The sequence below is a fragment of the Pleurodeles waltl genome, chromosome 8 (genome assembly GCF_031143425.1).
Source record: "Pleurodeles waltl isolate 20211129_DDA chromosome 8, aPleWal1.hap1.20221129, whole genome shotgun sequence".
NCBI lineage: Eukaryota > Metazoa > Chordata > Amphibia > Caudata > Salamandridae > Pleurodeles > Pleurodeles waltl.
The window spans coordinates 1,542,480,813-1,542,494,147 of NC_090447.1; the positions used below are offsets into that span (position 1 = coordinate 1,542,480,813).

The 13,335-nt window shown below is 47.8% G+C and overlaps 1 protein-coding gene across 1 annotated transcript in view; it reads right to left on the bottom strand.

Annotated features, from left to right (window-relative positions):
- WDR3 (WD repeat domain 3) overlaps window positions 1-13,335 on the bottom strand; it is a 188,218-nt gene that overhangs the window by 48,589 nt on the left and 126,294 nt on the right. The window contains exon 22 of the mRNA XM_069203010.1: window positions 7,709-7,756. Coding sequence (XP_069059111.1) covers window positions 7,709-7,756 — 48 coding nt within the window. The remainder of the gene's footprint in view (window positions 1-7,708; window positions 7,757-13,335) is intronic.

The window sequence follows — 13,335 nt, forward strand, 5'->3', positions numbered from 1 at the left end:
ACAAAACGAGTAAGTCGACATGGCACTCCCCTCAGGGTGCCATGCCAGCCTCTCACTGCCTATGCAGTATAGGTAAGCCACCCCTCTAGCAGGCCTTACAGCCCTAAGGCAGGGTGCACTATACCATAGGTGAGGGTACCAGTGCATGAGCATGGTACCCCTACAGTGTCTAAACAAAACCTTAGACATTGTAAGTGCAGGGTAGCCATAAGAGTATATGGTCTGGGAGTCTGTCAAACACGAACTCCCCAGCACCATAATGGCTACACTGAAAACTGGGAAGTTTGGTATCAAACTTCTCAGCACAATAAATGCACACTGATGCCAGTGTACATTTTATTGTAAAATACACCACAGAGGGCACCTTAGAGGTGCCCCCTGAAACTTAACCGACTATCTGTGTAGGCTGACTAGTTTTAGCAGCCTGCCACAAACCGAGACATGTTGCTGGCCCCATGGGGAGAGTGCCTTTGTCACTCTGAGGCCAGTAACAAAGCCTGCACTGGGTGGAGATGCTAACACCTCTCCCAGGCAGGAATTGTCACACCTGGCGGTGAGCCTCAAAGGCTCACCTCCTTTGTGCCAACCCAGCAGGACACTCCAGCTAGTGGAGTTGCCCGCCCCCTCCGGCCAGGCCCCACTTTTGGCGGCAAGGCCGGAGAAAATAATGAGAAAAACAAGGAGGAGTCACTGGCCAGTCAGGACAGCCCCTAAGGTGTCCTGAGCTGAGGTGACTCTAACTTTTAGAAATCCTCCATCTTGCAGATGGAGGATTCCCCCAATAGGGTTAGGATTGTGACCCCCTCCCCTTGGGAGGAGGCACAAAGAGGGTGTACCCACCCTCAGGGCTAGTAGCCATTGGCTACTAACCCCCCAGACCTAAACACGCCCTTAAATTTAGTATTTAAGGGCTACCCTGAACCCTAGAAAATTAGATTCCTGCAACTACAAGAAGAAGGACTGCCTAGCTGAAAAACCCCTGCAGAGGAAGACCAGAAGACGACAACTGCCTTGGCTCCAGAAACTCACCGGCCTGTCTCCTGCCTTCCAAAGATCCTGCTCCAGCGACGCCTTCCAAAGGGACCAGCGACCTCGACATCCTCTGAGGACTGCCCCTGCTTCGAAAAGACAAGAAACTCCCGAGGACAGCGGACCTGCTCCAAGAAAAGCTGCAACTTTGTTTCCAGCAGCTTTAAAGAACCCTGCAAGCTCCCCGCAAGAAGCGTGAGACTTGCAACACTGCACCCGGCGACCCCGACTCGGCTGGTGGAGATCCAACACCTCAGGAGGGACCCCAGGACTACTCTGATACTGTGAGTACCAAAACCTGTCCCCCCTGAGCCCCCACAGCGCCGCCTGCAGAGGGAATCCCGAGGCTTCCCCTGACCGCGACTCTTTGAATCCTAAGTCCCGACACCTGGGAGAGACCCTGCACCCGCAGCCCCCAGGACCTGAAGGACCGGACTTTCACTGGAGGAGTGACCCCCAGGAGTCCCTCTCCCTTGACCAAGTGGAGGTTTCCCCGAGGAACCCCCCCCTTGCCTGCCTGCAGCGCTGAAGAGATCCCTAGATCTCCCATTGACTTCCATTACAAACCCGACGCTTGTTTCTACACTGCACCCGGCCGCCCCCGCGCTGCTGAGGGTGAAATTTCTGTGTGGACTTGTGTCCCCCCCGGTGCCCTACAAAACCCCCCTGGTCTGCCCTCCGAAGACGCGGGTACTTACCTGCAAGCAGACCGGAACCGGGGCACCCCCTTCTCTCCATTCTAGCCTATGTGTTTTGGGCACCACTTTGAACTCTGCACCTGACCGGCCCTGAGCTGCTGGTGTGGTGACTTTGGGGTTGCTCTGAACCCCCAACGGTGGGCTACCTTGGACCAAGAACTGAACCCTGTAAGTGTCTTACTTACCTGGTTAACCTAACAAAAACTTACCTCCCCTAGGAACTGTGAAAATTGCACTAAGTGTCCACTTTTAAAACAGCTATTTGTCAATAACTTGAAAAGTATACATGCAATTTTTATGATTTAAAGTTCCTAAAGTACTTACCTGCAATACCTTTCGAATGAGATATTACATGTAGAATTTGAACCTGTGGTTCTTAAAATAAACTAAGAAAAGATATTTTTCTATATAAAAACCTATTGGCTGGATTTGTCTCGGAGTGTGTGTACCTCATTTATTGTCTATGTGTATGTACAACAAATGCTTAACACTACTCCTTGGATAAGCCTACTGCTCGACCACACTACCACAAAATAGAGCATTAGTATTATCTATTTTTACCACTATTTTACCTCTAAGGGGAACCCTTGGACTCTGTGCATGCTATTCCTTACTTTGAAATAGCACATACAGAGCCAACTTCCTACAGGCGTCGACTCCATCTTCGATTGTTTTTCCCCGCAGAGGGTGAGGTAGGAGTTGAATTGTAGTAAAAGTGCCCATGCAATGGAGTGACTGATACGTATACAAATAGTTGAAGGTAACTTCCAAACTGCTACAGGCTCCCGGGGAGGCGGGTGGGCACATGCGAATCTACTGCGACTGATGCCACGAACAGATGTACACTGGGTAAGTGACATTTTCAGTTCGATGGCATCTGTCGCTGTAGATACGCATGTTTTGCATAGACTAGTAAGCAGTTATCTCCCCAAAAGCGGTGGTTCAGCCTGTAGGAGTGGAAGTAGTTTGAAATAATGTTCTTAATACGGCTTGACCTACTGTGGCTTGTTGTGCGGATAACACGTCTACACAGTAGTGCTTGGTGAATGTGTGAGGCGTAGACCATGTGGCTGCCTTACATATTTCTTGCATTGGGATGTTTCCTAGAAAGGCCATGGTAGCACCTTTCTTTCTGGTTGAGTGTGCCCTTGGTGTAATGGGCAGCTGTCGTTTAGCTTTAAGGTAGCAGATTTGGATGCATTTAACTATCCATCTGGCTATACCTTGTTTTGATATTGGGTTTCCTGCATGAGGTTTCTGGAATGCAATAAATAGTTGTTTAGTCTTTCTGATGTTCTTTGTTCTGTCAATGTAATACATCAATGCTCTTTTGACATCTAACGTATGTAGTGCCCTTTCAGCTACGGTATCTGGCTGTGGAAAGAACACTGGAAGTTCCACTGTTTGATTTAGATGGAACGGTGAAATAACCTTTGGCAAAAATTTAGGATTGGTCCTTAGGACGACCTTATTTTTGTGAAGTTGTATAAAAGGTTCTTGTATAGTAAACGCCTGAATCTCGCTTACTCTTCTTAGGGAAGTAATGGCGATGAGAAATGCCACCTTCCAGGTTAGGAACTGTATTTCGCAGGAGTGCATGGGTTCAAAAGGTGGACCCATAAGTCTAGTTAGGACCACATTTAGGTTCCATGAAGGAACAGGTGGTGTTCTTGGTGGTATAATTCTCCTAAGTCCCTCCATGAATGCTTTAATGACTGGTATCTTATATAGGGAAGTTGAATAGGTAGTCTCCAGGTATGCAGATATTGCTGCAAGGTGTATTTTAATGGAAGAGAAAGCCAGGTTAGATTTCTGTAAGTGAAGCAAGTAACCCACTACATGTTCTGGAGTTGTGTGTAATGGTTGTATTTGATTAATATGGCAGTAGCAAACAAACCTCTTCCATTTACTTGCATAGCAGTGCCTGGTGGATGGCCTTCTGGCTTGCTTTATGACTTCCATACATTCTTGGGTAAGTTGTAAGTGCCCGAATTCTAGGATTTCAGGAGCCAGATTGCTAGATTCAGCGATGCTGGATCTGGGTGTCTGATCTTTTGGTTGTGTTGTGTCAACAGATCTGGCCTGTTGGGCAATTTGATGCAGGGTACTACTGATAGGTCTAGCAGCGTTGTGTACCAGGGTTGCCTTGCCCAAGTTGGTGCTATTAATATGAGTTTGAGTTTGTTTTGACTGAGTTTGTTTACCAGGTAAGGAAGGAGAGGGAGAGGAGGAAAAGCGTAAGCAAATATCCCTGACCAGTTCATCCATAGGGCATTGCCTTGGGACTGTTTGTGTGGGTATCTGGATGCGAAGTTTTGGCATTTTGCGTTCTCCTTCGTCGCAAACAAGTCTATCTGAGGTGTTCCCCAGAGTTTGAAATAAGTGTTCAGAATTTGGGGGTGAATTTCCCATTCGTGGACCTGTTGGTGATCTCGAGAGAGATTGTCTGCGAGTTGATTTTGGATCCCTGGTATAAATTGTGCTATTAGGCGAATTTGGTTGTGAATTGCCCAACGCCAAATTTTTTGTGCTAGCAGGCTTAACTGCGTGGAGTGCGTCCCCCCTTGTTTGTTTAAATAATACATTGTTGTCATGTTGTCTGTTTTGACGAGAATGTATTTGTGAACTATTATTGGTTGGAAAGCTTTTAGTGCTTGAAAAACTGCTAGAAGTTCTAGGTGATTGATATGCAGTTTTGTTTGATGTACGTTCCATTGTCCTTGTATGCTGTGTTGATCGAGGTGTGCTCCCCACCCTGTCATGGAAGCATCTGTTGTTATTACGTATTGTGGCACTGGGTCTTGGAAAGGCCGCCCTTTGTTTAAATTTATGTTGTTCCACCACAGAAGCGAGAGGTAAGTTTGGCGGTCTATTAACACCAGATCTAGAAGGTGACCCTGTGCTTGAGACCACTGTGATGCTAGGCACTGTTGTAAGGGCCTCATGTGCAGTCTTGCGTTTGGGACAATGGCTATGCATGAAGACATCATGCCTAGGAGTTGTAACACCATCCTTGCTTGTATCCTTTGTGTTGGATACATGCGTTGTATGATGGTGTTGAAATTTTGAATTCTTTGTGGACTTGGAGTGGCTACTCCCTTTGATGTGTCTATTATGGCTCCTAGGTATTGTTGTACCTTGCGCGGCAGAATGTTGGATTTTGTGAAGTTGACGGTGAACCCGAGTTTGAAGAGGGTTTGTATGATCTGATTTGTGTGATTTGAGCACTCTATGAACGAATGGGCCTTGATTAGCCAGTCGTCCAAATATGGGAACACATGTATTTGCTGCCTTCTTATGTGTGCAGCGACTACCGCTAGACATTTGGTAAAGACTCTTGGTGCGGTTGTTAATCCGAAAGGCAGTACCTTGAATTGATAATGTATTCCTTTGAATACAAACCTTAGGTATTTCCTGTGCGATGGGTGTATTGGTATATGGAAATAAGCATCCTTGAGGTCTAAAGTTGCCATGTAGTCGTGCAGTTTTAGCAATGGTAATACTTCCTGTAGTGTGACCATGTGAAAGTGGTCTGATTTGATGAAAGTATTCACTACTCTGAGGTCTAGGATTGGTCTCAGTGTTTTGTCTTTCTTTGGTATCAGAAAGTACAGTGAGTAAACTCCTGTGTTTATTTGTGTGTTTGGCACTAGTTCGATTGCGTTCTTTTGCAATAGTGCCTGCACTTCTATCTCCAGGCAATTGGAATGATGTTTTGTCAAATTCTGTGCTTTTGGTGGTATGTTTGGAGGGAATTGTAGAAATTCTATGCAATAACCATGTTGGATAATTGCTAGAACCCAAGTGTCTGTAGTGATTTCCTCCCATGCTTTGTAGTACTGACTTATTCTTCCCCCCACTGGTGTTGTGTGGAGGGGGTGAGTGACATGTGAGTCACTGTTTAGTAGTAGGGGTTTTGGGGCTCTGAAATCTTCCTCTATTTCTAGGGAATTGCCCTCCTGTATATTGTCCCCGAAAACCTCCTCTATACTGTCCCTGGTAACTGGACGGTGTTGCCTGTGAGGTGCTGGCTTGTGTGCTCTGACCCCGAAACCCCCCTCTAAAGGGTGTTTTACGAAACGTGCTGTAATTTCCTCTGCTCTGCGGGGAGTAGAGTGCGCCCATGGCTTTGGCAGTGTCTGTGTCTGTGTCTTTTGAGTTTCTCAATCGCTGTGTCCACTTCTGGGCCGAACAGTTCCTTTTCGTTAAAAGGCATATTGAGAACTGCTTGCTGAATCTCTGGTTTAAAGCCAGACGTTCTGAGCCATGCATGCCTTCTGATAGTTACAGATGTATTAATTGTCCGTGCAGCTGTATCTGCAGCGTCCATGGAGGAGCGGATCTGGTTGTTAGAAATGGTCTGTCCCTCTTCAACCACCTGTTTTGCCCTATTTTGTAGATCCTTGGGCAGATGTTCAATGAGATGTTGCATCTCATCCCAATGGGCTCTGTCATAGCGCGCAAGTAGTGCCTGGGAGTTCGCGATGCGCCACTAGTTTGCAGCTTGTGCTGCGACTCTTTTACCAGCTGCATCGAACTTGCGGCTTTCTTTATCTGGGGGTGGTGCATCTCCAGATGTGTGAGAGTTGGCCCTTTTCCTAGCTGCTCCTACAACGACAGAGTCTGGTGGCAGCTGTGTAGTGATGAAAACCGGGTCCGTAGGAGGTGCTTTATACTTTTTTTCCACCCTTGGTGTGATTGCCCGACTTTTGACCGGCTCCTTAAAGATTTCTTTTGCGTGCCGGAGCATACCAGGGAGCATAGGCAGGCTTTGGTATGAGCTGTGGGTGGAGGAGAGTGTGTTGAATAAAAAATCATCCTCGACCTGTTCTGAGTGGAGGCTTACGTTGTGAAATTGTGCTGCTCTGGCCACCACTTGAGAGTACGCAGTGCTGTCCTCTGGTGGAGATGGCTTGGTAGGGTATGCCTCCGGACTGTTATCTGACACTGGTGCGTCGTATAGGTCCCATGCGTCCTGATCTTGGTCACCCTGGCTCATGGTGGTGTGAGCTGGGGAGTGTGATGGAGTTTGTGCTGGTGAGACGTTAATCACGGGCGGTGGAGAGGGTGGTGGAGTAACTCTTTTCACCACTTTTGGTTGTGGTGTCTGTTCAGTCTGGAACTCCAACCTTCTCTTTCTTCTAATAGGGGGAAGGGTGCTTATCTTTCCTGTCCCCTGCTGTATGAAAATACGCTTTTGCGTATGGTCCACATCCGTTGATTGTAGCTCTTCCTCAAACCTATGCTTTTGCATTTGTGAGGTTAGCGAGTGCTCTTCTGTATAAGAGCCTGAAGCTGGGTCGGTTGCAGCTTGTTTCGGTACCGAAACCCTGTCAGCGTCCTTTTTCGGCTCCGAGGTGACTTTTTTCTTTTTCGGGGCCGAAACCTCTCGGCGCCGAGCTTCGTCGGGCCCGCTGTCTCGGCGTCGAGCCGTGTCAACACCGGCATCTCGGTGTCGACGCTTGTCTCCAGCACTTTCTCGGTCCCGAGAAGGCTGTGTGCCGGTGTCTCGACCGTTGCGATCAGTGCTACAGAATAAGGATGCACAAGCAACTGTGACCCCTTCTGTAAACCAAAGTGCCCTGAGTGGACAAAAAGCAGTAACAAAGAGCAGTTATGGCCCTGGGGCACATTGTATAATGGAGCAACCTCGTGTCTCACATGCAAGCGTTCTCCCTGCTTATCCGGAGAATCATTTCAGCCTCTTGAAGCCTCGCACACATGCACAGAGGCAACGCTCGTCTCTTCACATCCTCAGTGTCCTCCTGCACATGCTTAATCACACAAAATAGAATTACCAAAGAAAGCAGCTCTTCCACACCCACGTACATCATGAATACGCGCTGTGACGAGGCAGCTGCTGAGCTTCACTCATACGGTAACAGAGCCAGGAGCAAGCGTCAGCAGCAAGCGCCTCTCAACGAGCCACAGGGTGCGAGCACGCTGGGAAGAGGAGGAAGGACGCGGAGCCATTGACCTACCGTGACGTTGCCGTACGCCTGAAGAATCGGGTTGATTGGAAGAGGAATCTGTAAGAAGAAAGGCAGCGGTTACACATCACACTCTCTGCGCCCTGCTCAAGTCCTAAACTCACGAAATTACACATTGTTTTCTGTCTGTGTTTATCTGTAACAATCAGTAGAAACGCAAAACTGGGAGCCTTAATTAAGACATGCCTCGTTCACGATTCCACAAGGGATTTTCTGGATTTTACATTTATGGGAGGAAAAGTGTCTTAGCTTCTTTTCTATGATACTACATCTGGTCTCTCTCCTCAGAAGACTCTTTAAAAACAGAGTCGAAACGCATTAATATTCCACAACAGGAGTTAAGGACCTTTAAAGTTCACAAAATATGAGTCACTATTGAGCATGTAAGCTTCACATCTTTTTCGAAAACAACACAACCATTGTTCCCAGTCAGTATTTCCTCTTTTTTTGATAATGTTATAGTGGAACTAACAGAACTTCTTAAAGAACAATATGTGTGTCCGTTACAAGATAATATAAACTTACACGAACTGATGTTAACTGTAAGTCATCAATGAACACCACCACTATCAAATAAAAGTATATTCATATCACCATCTCCCGTTACCACACTCACTTGCTAGTGATGGTCTTCTTTGGGTTGCGTTACAAACACACTGTGGTTGATCTGAGAACTTTGTTTTTAAATTATTTATAACTATGTTACCTCAACAGTTAATGTTTGATCACTGAGTAAATATTCACTGATGAAAGTGTTGTAAGTGATTAGTCGATGGCTCCAACACATTCGTTCACCTGTGTAGGAGGCTGGACTGGCTTGTAGTGAGTACCAAGGGGTACTTGCACCTTGCACCAGGCCCAGTTATCCCTTATTAGTGTAAAGGGTGTCTAGCAGCATAGGCTGATAGATAATGGTAGCTTAGCAGAGCAGCTTAGGCTGAACTAGGAGACGAGTGAAGCTACTACAGTACCACTTAGTGTCATATGCACAATATCATAAGAAAACACAATACACAGATATACTAAAAATAAAGGTACTTTATTTTTATGACAATATGCCAAAGTATCTCAGAGTGTACCCTCAGTATGAGGATAGCAAATATACACAAGATATATGTACACAATACCAAAATATGCAGTAATAGTATTAGAAAACAGTGCAAACAATGTATAGTTACAATAGGATGCAATGGAGACACATAGGGATAGGGGCAACACAAACCATATACTCCAAAAGTGGAATGCGAATCACAAATGGACCCCAAACCTATGTGACCTTGTAGAGGGTCGCTGGGACTATTAGAAAATAGCAGGGGTTAGAAAAATAAACCACCCCAAGACCCTGAAAAGTGAGTGCAAAGTGCACTAAAGTTCCCCACAGGACATAGAAGTCGTGATAGGGGAATTCTGCAGGAAAGACACAAACCAACAATGCAACAACGATGGATTTCCAGTCGAGGGTACCTGTGGAACAAGGGGACCAAGTCCAAAGTCACAAGCAAGTCGGAGATGGGCAGATGCCCAGGAAATGCCAGCTGTGGGTGCAAAGAAGCTGCTACTGGACAGTAGAAGCTTAGGTTTCTGCAGGAACGACAAGGGCTAGAGACTAACCCCTTTGGAGGACGGATCCCTCACGCCGTGGAGAGTCGTGCAGAAGTGTTTTCCCGCCGAAAGACCGCCAACAAGCCTTGCTAGCTGCAAATCGTGCGGTAAGGGTTTCTGGATGCTGCTGTGGCCCAGGAGGGACCAGGATGTCGCCAATTGCGTCAGGGGACAGAGGGGGCGTTGAGCAAGACAAGGAGCCCTGTCAGCAGCAGGCAGCTCCCACAGAAGTGCCAGAAACAGGCACTACGAGGATGCGTGAAACGGTGCTCACCCGAAGTCGCACAAAGGAGTCCCACGTCGCCGGAGAACAACTTAGGAGGTCGTGCAGTGCAGGTTAGAGTGCCGTGGAACCAGGCTGGACTGTGCACAAAGGATTTCCGCCGGAAGTGCACGGAGGTCGGAGTAGCTGCAAAAGTCGCGGTTCCCAGCAATGCAGTCTGGCGTGGGGAGGCAAGGACTTACCTCCACCAAACTTGGACTGAAGAGTCACTGGACTGTGGGAGTCACTTGGACAGAGTTGCTGGATTCAAGGGACCTCGCTCGTCGTGCTGAGAGGAGACCCAGGGGACCGGTGATGCAGTTCTTTGGTGCCTGCGGTTGCAGGGGGACGATTCCGTCGACCCACGGGAGATTTCTTCGGAGCTTCTAGTGCAGAGAGGAGGCAGACTACCCCCACAGCATGCACCACCAGGAAAACAGTCGAGAAGGCGGCAGGATCAGCGTTACAGAGTTGCAGTAGTCGTCTTTGCTACTTTGTTGCAGTTTTGCAGGCTTCCAGCGGGGTCAGCAGTCGATTCCCTGGCAGAAGGTGAAGAGAGAGATGCAGAGAAACTCGGATGAGCTCTTGCATTCGTTATCTAAGGAATCCCAAGAGACAGAGACCCTAAATAGCCAGAAAAGAGGGTTTGGCTACCTAGGAGAGAGGATAGGCTAGCAACACCTGAAGGAGCCTATCAGGAGGAGTCTCTGACGTCACCTGATGGCACTGGCCACTCAGAGCAGTCCAGTGTGCCAGCAGCACCTCTGTTTCCAAGATGGCAGAGGTCTGGAGCACACTGGAGGAGCTCTGGGCACCTCCCAGGGGAGGTACAGGTCAGGGGAGTGGTCACTCCCCTTTCCTTTGTCCAGTTTTGCGCCAGAGCAGGCCTAAGGGGTCCCTGAACCGGTGTAGACTGGCTCATGCAGAAATGGGCACCAAATGTGCCCATGAAATGATTTCCAGAGGCTGGGGGGAGGCTACTCCTCCCCTGCCTTCACACCATTTTCCAAAGGGAGAGGGTGTAACACCCTCTCTCAGAGGAAGTCCTTTGTTCTGCCATCCTGGGCCAGGCCTGGCTGGACCCCAGGAGGGCAGAAGCCTGTTTGAGGGGTTGGCAGCAGCAGCAGCTGCAGTGAAACCCCGGGAAAGGCAGTTTGGCAGTACCAGGGTATGTGCTACAGACCACTGGGATCATGGGATTGTGCCAACTATGTCAGGATGGTATAGAGGGGGCAATTCCATGATCATAGACATGTTACATGGCCATATTCGGAGTTACCATTGTGAAGCTACATATAGGTAGTGACCTATATGTAGTGCACGCATGTAATGGTGTCCCCGCACTCACAAAGTCCGGGGAATTGGCCCTGAACAATGTGGGGGCACCTTGGCTAGTGCCAGGGTGCCCTCACACTAAGTAACTTAGCACCCAACCTTTACCAGGTAAAGGTTAGACATATAGGTGACTTATAAGTTACTTAAGTGCAGAGAAAAATGGCTGTGAAATAACGTGGACGTTATTTCACTCAGGCTGCAGTGGCAGGCCTGTGTAAGAATTGTCAGAGCTCCCTATGGGTGGCAAAAGAAATGCTGCAGCCCATAGGGATCTCCTGGAACCCCAATACCCTGGGTACCTCAGTACCATATACTAGGGAATTATAAGGGTGTTCCAGTAAGCCAATATAAATTGGTAAAATTGGTCACTAGCCTGTTAGTGACAATTTGAAAGAAATGAGAGAGCATAACCACCGAGGTTCTGATTAGCAGAGCCTCAGTGAGACAGTTAGTCATAACACAGGTAACACATTCAGGCACACCTATGAGCACTGGGGCCCTGGCTGGCAGGGTCCCAGTGACACATACAACTAAAACAACATATATACAGTGAAAAATGGGGGTAACATGCCAGGCAAGATGGTACTTTCCTACACAACCCCCCCCCCCCCCCAAACGAAGGACAATAAGACTAGCCATGACCTGATGAGTCTTCATTGTCTAAGTGGAAATATCTGGAGAGTCCATCTGCATTGGAGTGGCTACTCCCAGGTCTATGTTCCACTGTATAGTCCATTCCCTGTAGGGATATGGACCACCTCAACAATTTTGGATTTTCACCTTTCATTTGTTTTAGCCAAAGTAGAGGTTTGTGGTCTGTCTGAACAATGAAGTGAGTGCCAAGCAGGTATGGCCTCAACTTCTTCAGTGCCCAGACAACAGCAAAGGCCTCCCTCTCAATGGCCGACCAACGCTTTTCTCTAGGGGTCAACCTCCTACTAATAAAAGCAACAGGTTGATCCTGGCCCTCAGAATTAAGTTGTGATAGGACTGCCCCTACTCCTAATTCAGATGCATCAGTTTGGACATAGAATTTTTTTAGAGTAACAAGGGCTTTTCAGGACAGGTGCAGAGCACATGGCCTGCTTCAGCTCCTCAAAAGCTTTCTGACAGTTTGCTGTCCAAAATACCTTTTTAGGCATCTTCTTGGATGTGAGGTCATTAAGAGGGGCTGCAATGGAGCCATAGTTCTTAATGAACCTCCTGTAATACCCAGTGAGGCCTAGGAAGGCTCTCACCGGAGTCTGAGTAGTAGGGGGAACCCAATCTATAATAGTTTGGATTTTTCCCTGAAGTGGTGCAATCTGTTCCCCACCAACAAGGTGTCCCAGATAAACCACCTTTCCCTGCCCTATCTGGCACTTTGAAGCCTTGATAGTGAGGCCTGCCTTTTGCAGGGCCTCTAAAACTTTCCATAGGTGGACCAGGTGATCATCCCAACTGGAGCTAAAGACAGCTATATCGTCCAGATATGCTGCACTAAAAGCTTCCAGCCCTTGCAGGACTGTTCACCAACCTCTGAAAAGTGGCAGGTGCATTTTTCAATCCAAAAGGCATTACTGTGAATTGGTAATGGCCTCCAATGGTTGAAAATGCAGTTTTAGGTTTAGCATCTTCTGATAATTTGATCTGCCAATACCCTGCAGTCAAATCAAAAGTGCTTAGATACTTGGCAGATGCCAGTGTATCTATGAGCTCATCTGCCCTGGGTATAGGGTGAGCATCAGTTTTCGTTACCTGGTTGAGACCTCTGTAATCAACACAAAACCGCATTTCTTTCTTTCCATCCTTGGAATGAGGTTTTGGTACAAGTACAACAGGAGAAGCCCATGGACTTTCAGAGTGCTCAACCACTCCCAGTTCTAACATTTTCTGCACCTCTTGCTTTATGCAGTCTCTGACATGGTCAGGCTGCCTATAGATTTTACTTTTGACAGGCAAGCTGTCTCTAGTATCTATAGTGTGCTCACACCAAGAAGTGGTACCTGGCATAGTAGAGAAGAGTTCAGAAAACTGACCCAGGAGATTTATGCAATGGTCTTTCTGCTCAGCAGTAAGACAATCAGCCAAAACTACACCTTCCACTAGAGCATCTTGTTCTGTGGAAGAGAAGAGATCAGGTAGAGGATCACTGTCTTCTTCCTGTCCCTCATCAGTTGCCATGAGCAGGGTGAGATCAGCCCTGTCATAGTAGGGTTTCAGGCGATTGACATGGAGCACCCTAAGGGGACTCCTGCCAGTGCCTAAGCCAACTAAGTAGGTGACTTCACCCTTTTTCTCAACAATTGTGTGTGGTCCACTCCATTTATCTTGGAGTGCTCTTGGGGCCACAGGCTCCAAGACCCACACTTTCTGCCCTGGTTGGTACTGCACCAAAACAGCCTTCTGGTCATGCCATTGCTTCTGGAGCTCTTGGCTG